This window comes from Maylandia zebra, unplaced genomic scaffold (genome assembly GCF_041146795.1).
Source record: "Maylandia zebra isolate NMK-2024a unplaced genomic scaffold, Mzebra_GT3a scaffold01, whole genome shotgun sequence".
NCBI classification, from domain to species: Eukaryota; Metazoa; Chordata; class Actinopteri; order Cichliformes; family Cichlidae; genus Maylandia; species Maylandia zebra.
The window spans coordinates 2,332,873-2,353,152 of NW_027490031.1; the positions used below are offsets into that span (position 1 = coordinate 2,332,873).

Sequence of the window (20,280 nt, forward strand, 5' to 3'; positions counted from 1 at the left end):
TGCGGTTTTCGTCCTGGTCGCGGAACACTGGACCAGCTCTTTATCCTCTCCAGGATACTTGAGGGTGCATGGGAGTTTGTCCAACCAGTCTACATGTGTTTTGTCGACTTGGAGAAGGCATTCGACCGTGTCCCTCGGGGTGTCCTGTGGGAGGTGTTGTGGGAGTATGGGGTGTCTGGCCCATTGCTACGGGCCATTCGATCTCTATACAACCGTTGCAGGAGCTTGGTTCGCATTGCCGGCAATAAGTCGGACTCGTTCCCGGTGGGTGATGGGCTCCGCCAGGGCTGCCCTTTGTCTCCGGTTCTGTTCATAATTTTTATGGACAGGATTTCTAGGCGCAGCCAAGTGGCGGAGGGCTTTCGCTTTGGTGGCCTCAGAATCTCATCTCTGCTTTTTGCGGATGATGTGGTTCTGTTGGCTTCATCGGGTGAGGGCCTCCAGCTCGCACTGGAACGGTTCGCAGCCGAGTGTGAAGCAGCGGGAATGAGGATCAGCACCTCCAAATCTGAGGCCATGGTTCTCAGCCGGAAAAGGGTGGAGTGCCCACTCCGGGTCGGGGATGAGTTCCTGCCCCAAGTGGAGGAGTTCAAGTATCTCGGGGTCTTGTTCGTGAGTGATGGGAGAAGGGAGCCGGAGATCGACAGACGGATTGGGGCTGCAGCTGCAGTAATGCAGACGCTGCACCGGTCCGTCGTGGTGAAGAGGGAGCTGAGTGTAAAAGCGAAGCTCTCAATTTACCGGTCGATCTACGTCCCTACCCTCACCTATGGCCACGAGCTGTGGGTAGTGACCGAAAGAACGAGATCGCGGATACAAGCGGCAGAAATACAAGCGGCAGAAATGAGCTTCCTCCGAAGGGTGGCTGGCCTCTCCCTTAGAGATAGGGTGAGAAGTTCGGCCATCCGGGAGGGGCTCAGAGTAGAGCCGCTGCTGCTCCACATCGAAAGGAGCCAGCTGAGGTGGTTCGGGCATCTGACAAGGATGCCCCCTGGGCGCCTCCTGGGTGAGGTGTTCCAGGCATGTCCCACCGGGAGGAGGCCCCGGGGCAGACCCAGGACACGCTGGAGAGATTATATCTCTCGGCTGGCCTGGGAACGCCTTGGTGTTCCCCCGGATAAGCTGGAGGAGGTGGCTGGGGAGAGGGAGGTCTGGGCCTCTTTGCTTAGGCTGCTGCCCCCGCGACCCGGCCCCGGATAAAGCGGATGAAGATGGATGGATGGATGGATGATTTAGTCATGAAAGTGGCCACTTTCATATGTTGTCTAAAACATACAAGTTTCATTTACATAATTTTTCAAGGGATCTTATATCTGTTTTCACTCTTGCATGCTTTTCATACAAGTTTCACACAAGACAGATACAAACTTTATAAGACATATATATTTTTCCATATGGGTCATGTGCCATGACTACGACACATGAATAAATACATATGAAATACATTTTTTTAAATAATTGTTTATTTTTTCACTGCATATCAAGATGCATAAGAAAGTTGTATCCTACCCAGGGAAAATCTCTGTCGTGTTCCGCACTTGGACACCTTCTCCACAAGACGTTGGATGAAACTAGATGGATTAATAATATCATTGATCCCTGTAGGGAAATTCCTCTCTGCATATAACCTATTCAATCTGTGAAGCAATTGGCAGCCACCAATCTAGCACCCAGCGAGACTGGCACAGGTGTATATCTAGGGCAGCTTTTATTGTGGCGGTGCCTCTTGTCAGAGTGGTACAGCTTCCTGTTGAGAGTCTCCTGAGAGGAGGGTGAGGTCCGAAGCAGTGAGGAGCTCTGTAACGGGACTGTGAGGATGAAAATGAGGCTGCTGTCTGTGATCCTGCTGCACGGTAAGAAGAATTTCTCACCTCTGATCCATCACACACTCTGAAGGAGCTGCTTTTTCAGTGTGTGTGTCTCCTTTACACACAGAGATGTTGGCAGTGTGTCAGGATGTGTGTTCAGCCTCTGTGTGCTTGGATTTTCTGAAAGTTTCTAAAATTTAACAGGTGTGGTGAACAGCGGGGAACATTGCTCACAAGTCTTTATGCATCAGAGCTGTGTGCCTTTATTTCTATTGATTTCTATTTTTGACTTACTGTTTAGAGGCTTCATTGACCAGCACCTCCATCTGACGGTGCTGGAGATCGTTTTGGTGTATTTTATATTAAAAAAAATTGTTTTGTTTTGTTTTTCAAAGGGGAAAGTCTGCACGTTCATGTGGACACAAGCCTGTTCATGATACGAGTCAGGGTGATGCGGGGGTGGGATTGACAGTTTCTAATGAAAAGGACACAGAAAGAGAAAGAGAAGGATGAGACCGTTACACTAGTCTGTACTTGTCAAAACTGGCATCTTACACCATGAAACTGTTCTTACACTGTTGTTTTATAACCCGTTCAAAACACTGACATGAGTCCACTATCAGATAAGATCATTTGTAACCTTCAATGTTTCTGTGCTGTGATGAAACCTGAATGAAACTCTTCCAATAAGCCATTCCTCCACAGATGTTCAGTTAGCTGTTTGACAACTACTCTTTCAAGGATTTTAGCTATGAAAGGAAGGTTGGAGATTGGCCTATAATTGATCTCACCATCTAGATTTATAGACTACAGCAGGAAGGACTTCCTTAAGCTTTCTTCATGGCAGCCAGGTTGAATCAGTCTGAGGGACGAGGAGCTCTGCTGCCTCAGCAGTAAGGATGGTAATGGTCTTCCATGTTGAAGAGCAGTTTGTTCAGTGACCTCTGACCCTCACTGGCTCAAGAAATACTAAATAACTCATTACAGCACTGCAAGCTAACCTGTTTATTCTGCACTAAACTACCCATGATTTTCACATATTACTGAAAGTACATAAAATAAGCAGTGTACGGAATACATGTACGCCGTTACGTATTTCAAATACAAAATATGAGTAACTGTATTCCGTTACAGTTACCGTTTAAATAGGTGGTATTTGGAATACAGTTACTTTGTTGAAATAAATGGATTATTGGTATTTTCCTGTTTCATATTGTGGCGGGTCAGGACTGTTTGGGTTTTGTTTGACAGCTACGTTCTGTTGTTCTAGGCAGCAGCGTTACGGTTGCCGTGGTTATAGGGTGACGCGCTCTCTCTGCGACTGTGTTTTTCCTGGGAGAGAGAGAGGCTTTTTGTTGTTGTTGTTGTGCTAAGCTAACAGGCAGAGTGTTACAGGCATTGCCCTAAACGATGTAGCCTCATGGGCAGTGTAGTCCGTGCTGCAGGGAGAATGGACCGCCATACACGTTATGTGTCTGTGAGCGAGGGAGGGAGAGAAAGGAGAGTGGAAAATTAGTTCTCATCGAGCAGAAATGGGAGCTCTTCTCCTTCCTTCAAGCTATCGTCCAATATCCCTTATTAATGTAGACCTTAAAATAATCTGCAAAGCTCTCTCAAAAAGATTACAGAAAATTACGCCCCTTTTAATTCATCCTGACCAAACTGGTTTGATGAAAGGTAGGCACTCATCAACAAATACACGTAGATTACTTAATTTAATAGACTACTCATGCAGTAAAAACATTGAAACCATAATATTTTCTTTAGATGCGGAAAAAGCATTTGACAGAGTTAACTGGAAATTTCTATTTGCAACTTTACACAAATTTGGTTTTGGATCCTCTTTCATAAACTGGTTAAAAATATTATATAATTCCCCAACAGCTTGTGTCAGAACAAATGACCAGACATCCTCCAGCTTCTCTCTCCTGAGGGGCACCAGGCAGGGATGCCCACTCTCCCCTTCACTGTTTGCAATTTTTATTGAGCCACTAGCAGCAGCAATTAGACAGAAGTCAGTAATTAAGGGCATAAAATGTAAGAATGTAGAACATAAAATCAGCCTTTATGCGGATGATGTGTTACTTTTTCTCCAAAACTCAAACCAATCTCTCTGGGGTAATTGAATTGATAAATTCCTTCTCAAGTGTTTCAGATTATTCAATTAACTGGTCAAAATCTACAGTCCTTCAGATTAATTGCTCCTTCCATAATTCTTCTCCTTCCCCACTGCAATGTGGAAATATAAAATATTTAGGTATTAATGTCTCCCCTAAACTTTCAGAATTAACTAAATTAAACCACATCCCACTTTTAAAGACAGTAGAAGGCGACCTGGGTAGATGGAAATCTTTACCCATATCACTCATGGGAAGGGTCGCCGCTATAAAAATGATGGTCTTGCCAAAAATGAACTATTTAGTTTCAATGATCCCAAATAAGCCATCACAAGATTGGTTCAGATCTCTAGACTCGTATATTTCTAAATTCCTTTGGAAAGATAAGCCCCCACGTATCAGCTTAAAAACACTACAAAGGACCAAGGATAAAGGAGGATTAGATCTGCCTAACTTTAATCACTATTTTTTAGCCAACAGGCTTCAGTTCATCTCTAGATGGTTTAAACACACCCTCTTAGATGAACCTTGGATAGATGTAGAACAGGCACTATGTAATAACCTAGAAATTTGAGACCTACCATTTATCAGCTCAAACATCAAACGACATGAATGCTTTAAAAGCATCAACATCAGCTCTTCTCTGACAGCATGGTGGGAGTTTCTAAAAACGACAGAGTCTTCATTAATCCAAAGCAAACGTACACCTATCTGGAACAACCCTGACATATTACAAAACAATAATATGATAAACATTTCAGATTGGAGTGGTAAAGGAATTAAATACTTGGAACATATATTGGAAGGAACAGACTTTATTTCGTTTGACAGACTAGTTACACAATATGGGATCAACAAGATCCCATATTGTGTAACTGTTATCTACTGCTAGCTAGTTTATTGTGATGGTGCTGTATTTATTATGTTGCTCTTTGTTGTTTGCTTTCTCTTCTGTTTGTTTTTTCTCCATACAGGTGATCCAGGTGTTTTGTTTGTTTTTCTTTCATTCTTCCCCCCTTTCTCACCGTCTCTTCTCTCCTCTGGTTTTCTTTCTCTCCCTCTCTTTCTTTCATTCTTTCTCCCTGTCCTATCCCACAGTCATGTCTGTCCCATTTGTAGCAACCGAAAATAAAATAAATACATAATTATAATAAAGGTCAATCAAATGGACCAATATGGCAAGGCCATGATGATCCACTTGGTAAAATAAATCCGCTTGGCATCTTTCTTGGCCTTAAGACAACAATTCTGATGGCTAAAGATCCAAAAAAAAAGAAAAAAAAAGAAACGGGAGCTGGAAGCATGTAAATATAATAATAACCACTGCAGCCAAGAAGAGAGCCTGACGAGCCCAGTTGTAAGTAAGCTATTAAGACTCGACTGTACACCGTGTTCGTGTTTTCCTCCGAAACAATAAGTTCAGTTGGAGCAGTCTTTCAACGCCTCTCTCTGTCTAAAACAAAGTTGACCCAGACAACAAAGTTAATCTATTTTTCGGCTACGAGCCCGACACGGCACCCGACGTATTAGCCAGAGGTCCCTTTACTACGGTTCAAGCCGCGCACCTGTTTTATATATGCGCTGAATAGTTTTCTATACCAGATCGCTGCAAAAAGTGCAGCCTAACCTAATGTCCACCTACTGTTACTCATGTATATTAAGATTTAAACATCTATTTTGTATTGGTATGGCGAGTAGCCTTCAGTAATAGTAATATATCTCACAGCAATAGTACATTCATGCAGTTATAAAACGCATGATAATATATAAAGTAATCCAAAGTACTCAGAATACATTACTCACATTGAGTAACGTAATGGAATACGTTACAAAATACATTTTTGGGGCATGCATTTTTCTAATCTGTAGTGGAATACATTTTAAGAGTAACCTTCCCAACACTGGATTTAAGTATACTTTACTTTGTTTGACAACATGAAAGATCTTCACATACAGGTCCAATATGTGATTAAAGTCATGGCTTGTTTACATTTCCAGTTCATGACATCACACTAAGCAGTCCTTCTCTTTAAATCTAAGCTCTCTACGTCCTCTCCTGTGCTTCTTTCTTATCTTTCTCCATCTCTGAGTGACGTTAGCTCTCTTTCTTTCCTCTCTTTGAAATACAGCAGCTGGACCGTTAACTGTAACACACTGTGAGACAAACTGCACACAAACAGTTTGTGTGTTTGCTGATGTTTGTTGTGGTCATAGAAACGCTGCATTTGAAATGACCTGACATATAATAAACCGTTACTCCCTTTATGCTCGCTCCTCTTCAGCAGGGCTAGCTAGATGCTGAAGTAGTGTGACTTACTGCCCCGCCCACTTTTACCACTTAAGCACAGTAACAAAGTATTTTTACTTTGGTAATGCCCATCACTGTTGATGAATCATGCAGGATTCATGCAGTTTTTTTTGTACGCACTATAAGAGAATGAAGCTCGTACACCAGGGGTGTCAAACTCCAGGCCTCGAGAGCTGGTGTCCTGCAGGTTTTTGATTCCCCCCTGGGTAAACACACCTGAATCCGATGATTAGTTCATTACCAGGCCTCTGGAGAACTTCAAGATATCTTGAGGAAGTTACTTAGCTGTTTAAATCAGCTGTGTTAGATCAAGGACACTAGGTCTCAAGGCCTGAGTTCCCCACCCCCGTAGTACACCCTCACATTTTTTGTCTGACCTTCAGTGACCTCTGACCTTCAGTGACCTCTGTCCTCCTGTTGCAGGTGTGTGTGTGCTGCATCTCTCTGCACTGACTGTTTCTGCAGGTGAGTCGATGGAAGTGAAAACCATCAGTGAGACTCCAACAAGAACACAAATACATTTACTCTGTCTGTGTATCTGTCTGAGTGTAACTCCAGATCACAAGCAGTTCTTCAGTGGTGGTGCTCTAGCGATTCTGACTTGTGTTGATGGTGATGGAAAAACAGTTGATGAATGGACAGTGAAGAGGACCACAGGAGCACTCACTGAGAGGTGTGGAGCAGCTGAAGGCCTTGTTCTTAAAAATTCTCTGTGTCAACTCAAGTTGCGTAACCCCTCTGATGGAGCTTACTTCTGTGAAAGCTCATCTGGGCAGTGTAGTGATGAAGTCAACATCATTGTTTCAGGTACAGATGTTCCAGCTGTGTCTGTATGACTCTGTGTGTTGGTGGAAGTATGTCTCTGTATCACTCTGTTTGTGTCTCTGTTGGTCAGCTGGTTCTCTGATCCTGAAGGCCCCTTCATTTCCTGTGTGGACAGGAAGTAATGAGATCCTGCTTTGTCAATTCAAAGATCTGGGGAACTTTTCTTTATATAAAGTTGGTGAGAAAATGAGATCTGATCCTGAATTAAAGTTGACTCTCACTAATGTTCAGAAGTCTGATGAAGGTCTCTACTCGTGCTCCACTGGTGTTGATCAGTCTCCTAAAAGCAGGCTGACAGTCAGAGGTCAGTGCAATGATCTTTCTTATTCAACCTCTTTTCCTGGACTTTAGTAGAAATGTCATAGAGATCAATGAAAGGTGGTAGGTTATATCTTACTTTATCGATACATGTTCTCTTAATGTATTCAGGTCACATAAACAGAGCAGCCAGAGAAAATTATCCCATCATTACAAAGGTTGGAATATTAAAGAAGGAACAAAGAAGTCCATCTTCACTGTGGTGGCACAAAACCTCTATTTGACTTTAAAACTCTGCTGGATTCACTAAAGAGACTCAGTGTCAGGTTGTGACTGACAGATGTGAACATTAGTTTCTTTTCAGGCCCATGTTTCTCTTTCAAGAGGAGAATATTTGAATGAATCACACAAATGTGAGTCACTAAGGTTTAACCGCAGAGAAAAGCACATCTTATAGCTGCTGTGAAAGATGCAGGGAGTCTGTTTGGAATGAGACCATCTCCTCTGCTGATCGGGCCCACCACAGTTGACACACCTGTCCATTGGTATTGTAGGCAGGCTTGCAGTCATGTGTGTGAGTACAGTATAGGAGAGGACTCAGGATAGGCAGAATCACTCGTTCCAATCGTCTGCAGTTGATCCTGATCTAACTCATTTATTCTATAATGCTGATTTCTGTCTGCGGTCTTGAGATGAATATGAGAGAAGAAGATGGGTACGCCCAGACCGTCACTGCACTCCTCTCCATCCTGTGCCTGATAAAGTCCATAAATAAAGACTTTCATGACAGATAGTCTCAGTGTATCCTCAGTGTAACCTGAAGATCCTTTCTTTAGTCTTTCAAGAATTCAGACAGCTCTGTCTATCAGTGAGGAAGCTTCCACAGACTACTGGAACTGATGAACTGACCAGATAATAAACTGACTGAACCATCTTTTTCGTTGTTCCTGCAGATCCTCCTACAGATCCTCCTCCTAATGTAAAAGCTCATCCTGGTACTGGTACTGGTCCCCATCCTCTGGCCCTCCTCTCACAGCCTCCATCATGTCAGGTCTGGTTTCTGTGGTTCTCCTGGTTCTGGTTTGAGTTCTGCTCCTTTGGAGGAAGCTAAAAGGTAAGACGTGTGTCAGCTGAGTCACAGAGCACATACATGTGTGTGTTAGGAAAGGTCAAAGGTCACCAGATCCGAGCTGAAATCGCTGATGTTTGTCTCTGAACAGGAAAGTGAGGACGCACTCTGCCTTATGGAGGACCTTCATCCTACTGTCTCTGATTGGCTGCTGTTCTGTGACATCATTGGTCCCCCCTGAAGCTCCAGTAACCAGCATAAAAGCAGTGGATGTGTCTTTGCTGTTGTATCTTTACTGTCGGCCTGTGATTTTACATGTTTGGTCTTATTATGCAGCACTTCGTGGTTTTTTTTTTTTCAATGCTTTTAAGTAAAATATTTTGGGACGTTTAAAGGTTTTCCTGCAGCTCTGCAATGACTTGTATTTTCAGACATGACAACTGTGACTGTGTGTGTATTACACTGTTTCTGTTTTGTAATCATAAACAATTAAAGTTTCTCACCAGAAACATACTCATGTCCAAGTCTTTGTTCAAAGGAACCCTGACTTATGGAGAAGGGCACAGCACAATGACAGGGTTGCAGTCAGTAGAAAAAACGCACACTAGTAGATGTTCCTGCTCATCAGTGGGATGATATGTGATTAAGACTGTTAAATGAATGTTAAGCCAGCCACTCGCCACGCCCACAGTGCCTCAGATCACCATCATGTTGACTGTTAAATGCTTTAAAGGTAAAATATGACGTCTTTCAATCTGGTTTACTTCCTGGAGGGTGCTAACTTTCTTCAGTGTCTCTGAGTCATGTTGATGATGGGCAGTGAGGAGGACCAAATAAAAAACATAACATATTGTAAATGTGATACCCGCTAAGATCATGTCCTGATATTTTCATTTTAAAATGCCCTAAATTCACTAGTTTAAACTAGAGGCCTGGTATCATAACTGTAGTGTGAGCGGTGTCTGCCTGTACTGTACAGCTGCTGTTATTGTGTATATATATATTTATATTTCTTCATACATTCTTATATAGTTCTATACTGTGTATTGTGTATTCTGTTGTACAGTTATTTCATTTTTAACTTTAATTTTTTATATTTTATTCCTTCCTAGTTAAATTTACCCTTTTTAATTTTTTCATATTTATTTCCTATCTTATTCATAGCCTTTTCCTTTTTTTTTTTCTTTAGGTCACGAGCAGTTGTCTAAGCATTTCACTGCATATCGTACTGTGTATGACTGTGTACGTGACAAATAAAATTTGAATTTGAATTTACTGTACGTGAGCTTAAAGCCCCATCTTTCTTCTTCTACTGGAATATTGTGAAATCTACTGCAGCATCATGCTTCCATCTGCAGACGATCAAGCTTGATTTGAACTTTTTTTTAAAAGAGGTTCGTGTTTGGGCATTCTGTGAGGAGCTTGCATGTCCTCCCACAGTCCACAGATATGCATCTGAGGTCAACTGCTGACCTGCGTGGATAATTGTGGCTCTGAGTGGGAAAGTTCCACCTATTATTCTGTGAGCCAGACTCTGTGGTTCACATCAGAGAGGACAGTGCTGATGAATGTCACAAGACCTTTGCACATGCAGTAAGGAAGCATTTTCCTGTGTATGCAGATATCCTTAATTCATCCTTTTCATATAGTCAATAAGATTCTGAGAATTGTGATTTATTTTCAGTACATACGTTTTTATTGCAGCTTTTAATGACTTTGTTGAACTTGTTAGTGCTCTAGGATACGGTCTTCTTATGGTCTCTGTTCTTCTTCATTGCCCACTTTGCTGCTTCTGAAAAAGCATTCGAAACACAACAAGTTCAGTCATCAACATTCACATGAGTCTTTATATTTCCTGCTCACTAACAAATCTGAATGTCTTCCAGTCAGCAGCTCTTCATCACCCCTCAGTATCACTCCTCTGCTGTTGTGATATTGTTCTGCATTGCAGACAGGTGAATGTATACATCATCACAGCTCATTTCTTCATTGATGGAAGTTGTATTGGATCTGAATCTAAATCAGAGCTCATCATAATTAACGTCCACCAGTCTGATGAAGGTCTCTACTCATGTTCAATTCAATTCAGTTTAATGCAATCCAATTCAATTCCATTCAAATCAGTTCAATTTTATTTATGTAGCGTCAAATCAAAACAACAGTTGCCTCAAGGTGCTTTATATTGTAAGGTAGACCCTACAATAATACATACAGAGAAAACCAAAACCCAACAATCAATCCATAAACAAGGGCTTCCAATGATTTTCAGGTCATTGGTCTACCGACCTAGTGCTGGACTTACCAATACTCAGCTGACGAACTTCTCTGACTCCGCTTTCACCTAACTGCTCCACCGCCGGCTGCGCTTTATCTCCACACAGCTATCGCATTCCTCCCTCGCCGAAAGTACATTCGCCGGGACTCTCGTCGGAATTTTCACCATGACGACTCTAAGCCAATACAGTCCCTCTGGTCTCGTCACCCTTCACGGAACTTCGAAAGGGATGTTGACCACAGTGTTTTAGCCAGCCTGCCCAGGTCACCAAATACCTCTCTCCAGTCTGACAGCACCGATGTCAACTTTGGCTTCCTTAACAGCCGCTCCCTTACGAGCAAGGGTCATCTCATCTTGGATCTCCTCACAGATCGTAAGTTTGACTTTTTCTGTTTGACTGACATGTGGCAACAGCCCAATGACTTTTCGCAGCTCAACGACTCCACTTTTTGTACACCTGCCAACCTCGTGGGTGCGGCCGTGGTGAAGGTCTCGCAGTAATCTATCGTGAGAACTGGAAAGTCACGCTGTCTGTACCTGTCTACAATTCCTTTGAATCCATTGTTTGTCAACTCTCAGCACCTGTTCCAACTGTTATAGCTATCATTTACCGCCCTGCAAAGTCTAATTCTGTCTTCATAAGTGACTTTGTTGATCTGCTGACTCACATAGCTGTTTCCCCAAATACCATACTTCTGGGAGACTTTAATAATCATATGGATAGCAGTGATCATCCTCTCATACAAAGACTTCTCATCCTGCTTCGATAGTTGTGGCTTTAAACAACAAATAACTTTCCTACTCATAATAAGCACCATACTTTGGACCTAGTTTGCTGCTCTGGACTTATTCCTTTCAACTGCAAAGCTGATGAACTGCTAATTTCTGATGACTTTACTTCTTTCAAAATGACCTTTTCTATAACCAAGAACCTTTGTACCATTTCTTTTCAGGAAACTGACAGACCTGGGCATCAGTTCCCTCATCTGCAAATGGTTACTGGACTTCCTGACCAACCGCCCCCAACATGTCCGGCTGGATAACCACTGCTCATCTACCATCACAATGAACACCGGTGTACCACAAGGCTGTGTGATGAGCCCTTTCCTCTACTCCCTCTTCACCCACGACTGCAGACCTGCTGATGGTTCCAACACCATCATTAAGTTTGCAGATGACACCACGGTGATTGGCCTCATCAGTGACAACGATGAGGCCGCCTAGAGGGAGGAGCATCGTCTGGCTGAGTGGTGCGACACAAACAACCTGCTGCTTAACACCGAGAAGACTAAGGAGCTCATCGTGGACTACAGGAGGAATGCTGACCCACATCCACCCATCCACATTAAGGGGACGGCTGTGGAGTGTGTGAGCAGCTTTAAGTTCCTGGGAGTCCACATCTCCGAGGATCTCACCTGGACGACCAACTGCTCCAAGCTGGTCAAGAAGGCTTAACAGCGCCTCTTCTTCTTGAGGACTCTGAGGAAGAACCACCTGTCCTCAGACATCCTGGTGAACTTCTATCGCTGCACCATCAAGAGCATCCTGACCAACTGTATAACAGTCTGGTACGGGAACTGCTCTGCCTCGGACCGGAAGGCGTTGCAGAGGGTCGTGAAAACTGCCCAGCGCATCGCCGGAGCACCACTTCCTGCCATAAAAGACATCTACAGGAAGCGGTGTCTGAAAAGGGCTGGGAAAATCATCAAAGACCCCAGTCACCCATCACATGGACTCTTCACCCTCCTGCCCTCTGGGAGGCGCTACAGGAGCCTCCGGACTAAGACCACCAGGTACCGGAACAGCTTCTTCCCCACAGCTGTCAGACTCAGATGTCGGAGTGCAGGATGCCATCCTGTACCTCCTGCATAGAGCCCACTCACACCTGGATGGGGGAAAAGGCACAGTCAGGATCCTGTTTCTTGACTTTTCCAGTGCCTTTAATACCATCCAGCCCTGTATGCTTCAGGAAAAACTGAACAGGATGGAGGTGGACCCCTGCCTGGTGGCTTGGATCTCCAACTACCTCACTGACAGACCACAGTACGTCAGGCTGAAGGACATCATGTCTGACACTGTGGTCAGCAGCACAGGAGCACCACAGGGAACTGTGCTGTCCCCTCTTCTCTTCACCCTGTACACCTCTGACTTTTGCTACAACTATGAATTATGCCACATTCAGAAGTTTGCAGATGACACAGCCATCATGGGGTGTATCTGGGATGATCAGGAAGAGGAGTACAGAAGTCTGGTGAGGAACTTTGTCGCATGGAGTCACACAAACCACCTGCAACTCAACACCTCAAAGACTAAGGAACTGGTTGTGGACTTCGGGACGTCCAGAGAAGGTCCACTGCCGGTTCAGATAGAGGGGGAGGAGGTGGTCAACAAGTACAAGTACCTCGGGCTGTGGGTGGACAATAAACTGGACTGGTCATGCAACACAGAGCACCTGTATAAAAAAGCCCAAAGCCGACTGTACTTCCTCAGGAGGCTGAGGTCTTTTAACATCTGCAGGAAGCTCCTGAGGATGTTTTACCAGTCGGTGGTTGCTGGAGTACTTTTCTATGCTGTGGTGTGCTGGGGGAGCAGCACAGCAAAGAAGGACTCATCCAGGCTGGAGAAACTGATCAGGAGGGCTAGCTCTGTGGTCGGCATGAAGCTGGACACTCTGGTGACAGTGGCAGAGAAAAGGACATTAAAGAAACTGATGGACATTATGAACAATGCTGGGCATCCTCTGCACACGGCCATTAACAACCAGAAGAGTCTGTTCAGTGACAGGTTGCTTCTCCCCAAGACAAGAACTAACAGACTTAAAAACTCCTTTGTCCCACACGCCATCAGACTGTTTAACTCCTCTCTGGAGGGGAGAGGGAGGGGAGACAGGAGGACAAAGGAGGGGGGAACAACTAAGCTGTAGTGCCTCTTCACTTCACTGTGCAATACTTTTTGTTAATATCCAACGGTGCAATAGACTTTAATACTTGAAATGTGCAATTCCCTTGTATTCTTATTCCTATTTTTTCTATTTATCCCGTTGTATACTCTTTATTTATCTATGTCTCTGTATGTATATATGTGTCTATATGGTATATTTCGGTGCTGTGCTAATTGGAAACCGAATTTCCCGGAGGAACCCACCCAAGGGATTAATAAAGTTTTATCTAATCTAACATGTAGTTCCTGCTTTTCCTTATTTGTCATGGATTTGCTGTGTTATTGAGTGATGGTTCTACTTGTCAGCTCAGGTCTGTAGGTTTCTGCAAGTGTTAGCATGTCTGATGTGCTGGCAGTCACGCTTTGCTTTGTAAATTGACGCTAAGTTGTTGTTTCTTTCTGTTTGTTGTAATCTACTTTATTCATCTCTTTTCCAGAACCACAAGCAACTCCATGTCCCTGTGTGACACTAACATGCTTCAGCTCGTCCTCTGTAAGCGGTTGGTGGCTCAGGTGATCAGTTTCTGTTTCAGGTCACTTTCTACATGCTGATCATAACATGCAGGTGACCTCAGTCAGAAGGATGATCCAAGTGTTCTGTTTACCTGTCTGCTGTGGTTTCTTACAGATACCAGACTGTATCAGCTTGAAGCCTCTGTCCAGAACCGTTGGCTGGTCACACAGATGATTAAGACGAATTCAAGGTCAACTAAACAGAGAACTGTCCCTGCAGTAGCCATTTCTGTAGTGATGTATTTCAGTACAGTAGTTACTTTATACACAGCAAAAATGCCAGTATTGATTTTTCAGTGTTAGCAGAATTCAACAGAGTTCAGAGTTAGTTCAACACTTAATCGAGTTAAAATAACACATCGGGAGTTGATTCCTGAAAAGTGTTAGTGTGGATTTTAGTCGTTACTGCATTTTAACACTGTGGGTGTTAAATTAGACCACACCTTCATTTCCTGTGGAGCTTCGCATTTCAGAATCTTCGGTCGCCATTTTGTCTTGCTGCTGCGGTAAGTTTTATTCGGTCAAATATTAAGTTTTAGATTGATGTTAGAGCAAGTAACATGATAACTAGTAAAAAAAATAGTATTTATATCAAAATACATCATCTTTAAGTGTCATATTTGAATTTTAACTGTTTTTGTTAAGCTGGGCTACTGCTAGCTAGAACTCTGCAAAGTACCAGTTTCTTTCCTAATATTCATTTAGCATAATCTGGGTGTTGGCAGACTGTAATGAATATTACTTGTTAATATATGTCACAGTTTTTATTAAATGCCTTTTATTTATTTTCAAATTAAACTGCTAAAGCCTTAGGGTCAGTGGTCTCAAACACGCGGCCCAGAGGCCACTTACGGCCCATGTCAGGTGAGGTGAAGAAGTATAATGCAATTTGGCCCTTAAAGTGACTTTTTTTTGTCATTAGCCAAAAATGATTTAATATGAAGGCAATAAGGGCAGAGTGTTACGGGCCCTCATAGGCAGCGTAGTCCGTGCTGCAGGGAGAACGTGGAATTGCCCCTCCCGTTGTGTGTTTGAGCGCGAGAGAGGGAGAAAGTAGGAGCTGTTACCGAGGAGAAATGGAAGAAGAAAGCATGTAAATATAATAATAACCACTGCCGCCAAAATGAGTGCCTGGTTGTAAGAAAGCTGTTAAGACTCGACTGTACACTGTGTTCGCTGACAGTAAAGTTACAAGCCCGACAACCCGACGTATTAGCCAGAGGTGTCATTACCACGGTTCAGAGCCGCGGACCTGGCCGAGGTAACAAGAGAGTACAAACAGGTGGTTTGATTGGCTTTGTTAGTTCAGTGAGAGTCAAAAACTAATGTGAACACTTCTTTCTGCATTTTTATTTTGTTAAATATGAACAAAATTACAGCAGAAGTGCTGCAAAGTGTCTGACCAGAAAGAGAGGACCATTGTGTTCATTTGGTAGTTCAATTAAAGGCATCGGTTAGTTAAGAGTGAGGGGGGGGGGGGGGGGGGGGGGGGGGTGTTCATATTTGCAGTTTTGTCTTGTTATACAATATTTGAAACTTAAAAACGAACAAACCAAACGCTACATTGTCAGGAATATTTGTGGGTGTTTTCTTTGTGGTTTCTGTTTTTTTGAAGTAGCCCTCCAATGAGATGACAGCTCATTTAAGTTTGAGACCCTTCCTTAGGTGAACTAGGATGCTTAAGGGTAACCTGGGAGTATTTTTAAACTATAATGGCCCCTACATCTTGTAAATTATGGGAATTTCATCATAGTGCGCATTTCTGTAGCCAGTAGGTATTTTTCTTTTTTTTTTTTCTTTTTTTTAGATTTTGTTTGTGGTACATTAAGCATTTTCTAGTCTAAAAATGAATAACAGGGTTATATTAGGGTTTGTTAGAGAGTGGGGAGGGGTTTTATGGCTTAAAATATATAAAAATAATAAAATAGAAATATGGTTCCTACTAACCCCTGCGATAATTGAGACAATACTGTGTTGCAGTCATGTTACACAGCTTGTACTACTTAAAAATGGACCAAGGATGTTTTTTCTTAACAAAATTAATTTAACCCTTGTGTGGTGTTCATATTTTTGTTACTCAGCCAGTGTTCATGGGTCTGGTGGACCCGCTAGAGTTTTGGCTTTCCAAATTAACACTATTAAACAATTTTATGTTAAATTACTCAACAGATGTTTACTTCATCCCAATTACAAGCCATATGAACAGCAAACATGGTTAATTTTTTCCCTTTACCTTTGTTAGATCACATTTATGAATTAATGTGCTTCTCGTTTTTTTTTTTGTTGTTTTTTTAATAAAATGTTATAAAAAAATAAATCAGTTGTAATCAAGTGGAGTGAGTGGAAAGACACAACACATTTACACGTGAAGCAATATGTTTCATAACTAAATGGGATCAGCTGCTCATCAATGGTGACATTAGGCCCAGGGATGTAAAACAGAGGGAGGAGGTGCACCCACTTATCCCACACTGTCCTGATGGCATCTAGCTTGTCTCACTGCCGTCGAGCTGGTCTGTAGTGTCCGTTATCAAAACGGATAATCCTGGAAATTTTGTGGAAGTTTTCCAGAGACATTGATGCACGGTGAAGAAAATATAATCTGATCAAACATTATTCAGCTTTAAATATTGTTCAGCTTTAAAGTTACTGTGCAACTGTGTAATAAAAATGTGCTCACGACTTTGGCCTTGAGAGCGATAAGAAGCGATCGCCTCATCCTGCAGGTGCAAGATATCTGCAAGCGAAGAGACTAGAACACCCAAGGCCGATTTCCTTTTATGGAGTTGTTTTTCTGCTAATGCAGCACTTTCCTCACAACCCCCTCCTGTAAGTTTTAGAGAATATATACCCATCCTCACAGCAAATATTAGGAATCTCTTGATGTGAGCTGTGTTGAGAAGTTGTCTCTGTCTCAATAAAAGTTCACTGATTCCCCATCTGCTGCAGGTGTCCGGTTGTCTTCATTCTCCGCCAGCCTGGTTAAGTCAATTCCTCCTTAACATCTAAAAGAACCTATTTAATGAAGGAAGACGGTTCACTTTGTGTTTAATATTATTCTATTGCTGTTGTTGTTTTTTTATATCCTTCAATTGGCGTCACGGAACAGGATCCGCTCCAGGCCAAACTGGAACGGGGGGGAGGACATCAGCCGTGGTCTGAGTGAACGGAGTTTGGACAAAAGCTGTGTGCACACAAAAACAAGGTAAGCAGACCTTTTATTTCTGCTATATTGAACATTATAAAAATACTTAGTGTCCAAACTCCTAGTAATTCATAACCAAAATTGTCTGGCTTACTTAAGGCTTGTTGAGAATCAGACAAGTGAATAAGAGATAAGTGAATAAGTGAATAAAGATAAGAGTGAACTGAGGTCTGACCACGGTTGCAGCCGACGGGTTGCTCTCCGGTGTCGGATAAATACCTCAGTGCAGGTCTGGGACCTTGAAAGGGTTTATTAGTAACGCCTTTCTAAACAAATTAAAAGGTTAAAGGCCTTGAGAATATTTTTTAGTAATATTCTCTAAACTACAGAAGGGTTAGGAAGGCCCAGAGGACTTTATTAGAAAAGATCCTCTAAAACTTAAAAAGGAGAAGTACTGGTTGGAGTCCAAAGGAGGGGTCCCTTTGATCAATAGGAGAAAACGGATCTCTTCTTAAAACCCCGATGATTTTAGTGTTTTAAATGTTTTGATGTTCTGTTTGATATTGGACACACATAAATACACGCTGAATGCTTGCTGTGGAACACTGGGCAGGACAGTTTGGTTCTCCGTTGTTCACAGATTACACAATTAAAGGAACTAGGTTCCTCTTTTGGTTAAAATAATACACCACACATAGAATTTTTTTACACATTTATTACATACATAAGGAGGGTAATGAGTGACTGCAGGTAATGTATGAAGTGTGAATGAGACGTGTGAACAAGGTGACAACCAACTAGCACCCCTATCAGGAAGCTCTAGGCAAGGTTACCCGCCAGACTCCGGTTTGGTAGAAGCCTGGTAACACCTGAAGGGATATTTCAGTGCTGACTCACCTTTAAAGCAGCGCCCCAGCTGTTAGTGCCTAACAGAGGCAGAAACCCAGCTGGCCCAAATTCTCCTTTAAAATCAATAAATAGAACATAAATTACCGGTGTGTGTAAATAAGTTGTATAAATCTGTTAGATCTGAAACTCCTGCTAAAAAACTTCCTCTCTACAACTCTTTTCTCTTCTCTCCCTCTTTCTCTCAGTTGGGATTCTGTGTGTGTATGTGTGCTGGAGAAATAAAAAAAAAGGAAAAGGGTCTCTCTCTCTGTCTCTGTGAGAGGAAAAAGGTGGGGGCCGAGTGAGCCCGCGGGGCCGAGCGGGTCCGCGGGAGCGAGCGTGTATGCTGTATGAGGAAGAAGGGAGTGAGAGGGAGCGAGTGAAAAGAGTAATCGAGTATTTGGTGATTTTTTTTTATTATTTCAGAGGCACTGGGTAAGAGTTTTGACTTTAGCTGTGAGAGTTGTGAAAAGAGCAGGTTTTTCTTTTGTTGTAGACTGTGAGTAATCGGTGTTTTTCTGCCTATTGTGCTGCGTGGAAGACACAGAAGTGTAGAAATGTTTGTGGTTTATCTTTGTTTGACGTTTTATATAGAGTTGGTTGATTCAGGGTGATTTCTCCCGTTTAAGGGAGGAGTTGCATTGTGGTTATGTTAAAGCTTTGCTGTAGGGGTATGTGTGTGATTTTGTGCTGGCTTCGCATGTTTAAATGGATGCATAGAAGTTTGTCAGTGAGAAATTGTTATGGTGGGGTTTTAAAGTTAGTAAAGAGTCAAACAACGCCCACTGTTTTAAAAAAGGCCCAAAACATCATAAAAGACACCTCACATCCTGGCCACTCCCTGTTCGAACTGTTGCCCTAAGGCAGACGGTACAGGGCAATCAGAGCAAAGACTAATAGACTCAAACACAGCTGTTATCCAACTGCAATAACACATCTGAATACTACAAAAATGTCCACCATGCCACTCTTGTGTTAATCTATGCACGGTCTGAAGCATGACGGTGGGAATACTTAGTATTTTAAGTATTCTATCTATTTTATTGATTGAATTTTATTGTTTTTTTTTTATATTTGATATTACTAGGGATGATGCAATGATCGGGGACCATTCTTAATGTCGTCGGTCTCATGACAATGACAATAAAGTTTTTGATTTTGATTCTGATTCTGAAATACACCCTCCTCAAGAGTTCAATGATTTAGGCAGTTATGTTTATACAAATACTAAATGTATGTTTAGTGTCTTCATACAGGTGTTTTTTCTTAACCTGGAAGCCTGAGTACGGCAGCAGAAGACAGGCCAAGCTTTGGCTAAAATTCACGGCTGGACACCAGAGTTGTCCTCACCCCTCCCGGTAAAACAAAAAAGAGAGAATGTAGTTTGAGGCGGGTTTTTCTTGCTGAACTGCTCTGGGTGCTGTGTCCCTGGATCTCACCAGTGTTAACCTCTGGCGGAAGACATGGAGAAAAGGAAAAGATGTTCCTGGTAAATCACTGAAACAAATAAAACCACACACAACCAGAGAAAGATATGAGAAGGGTGAGGAACAGACACGTGTGCGTGTTAGAGAAATGCCTCGTTTGAGAAAAAGTTAAAGTAACCCATATACAGACGCACCCATACATGCAATGAAGAAACAGCTTACATACATGTGCACGTACATGCAAGGTTAAAGTAGCGACACTTAACATACACCTGTTTTTAAATGATATAGTTTATACATTACTGACAATTAAACGCTTTGGGTTGCAGGACAACAACGTAACGTCAAAAGACAAAGACACTGGTCTGAGGATTAAGTGAGGACACGACAAATTTAGTGGTTAAAAGGGTCGACTTGGGACATGTTTTTGTTGATTGTTTAAGACAAATGACTACTGAATGATAGGAAATTCCTTTTTAGGTTTCTAAACAGGATCTTAAGAATTTTAACACGTACCTGTGTTGTCCTGTCAACTTGAGGGGTTATGAGTTGATTATATGGTGAAAAAAAAAAAAAAACAAAAACAAAAAAAGGGGGGAGACGAGATCTCGTTGTTTCTCCCCTCTCGGGATAACACAGCCAACACAGCACAGCCAACACAACATCATTTTCCTGTTCGCCTGTTTTGTTTTGTTTTTGTTTTTTCT

At 42.5% G+C, this 20,280-nt stretch overlaps 1 protein-coding gene across 1 annotated transcript; it reads left to right on the forward strand.

Moving 5' to 3' along the window:
* The first annotated feature begins 1,778 nt into the window (after positions 1–1,778).
* Positions 1,779–9,603, forward strand: LOC143415607 (uncharacterized). The gene is made up of 6 exons (XM_076880900.1): positions 1,779–1,853; positions 6,657–6,698; positions 6,792–7,040; positions 7,129–7,362; positions 8,270–8,430; positions 8,537–9,603. The coding sequence occupies exons 1-5, from the start codon at positions 1,817–1,819 to the stop codon at positions 8,425–8,427; spliced, it is 720 nt and encodes a 239-aa protein (XP_076737015.1). The 5' UTR covers positions 1,779–1,816; the 3' UTR covers positions 8,428–8,430; positions 8,537–9,603.
* Positions 9,604–20,280: the final 10,677 nt, after the last annotated feature.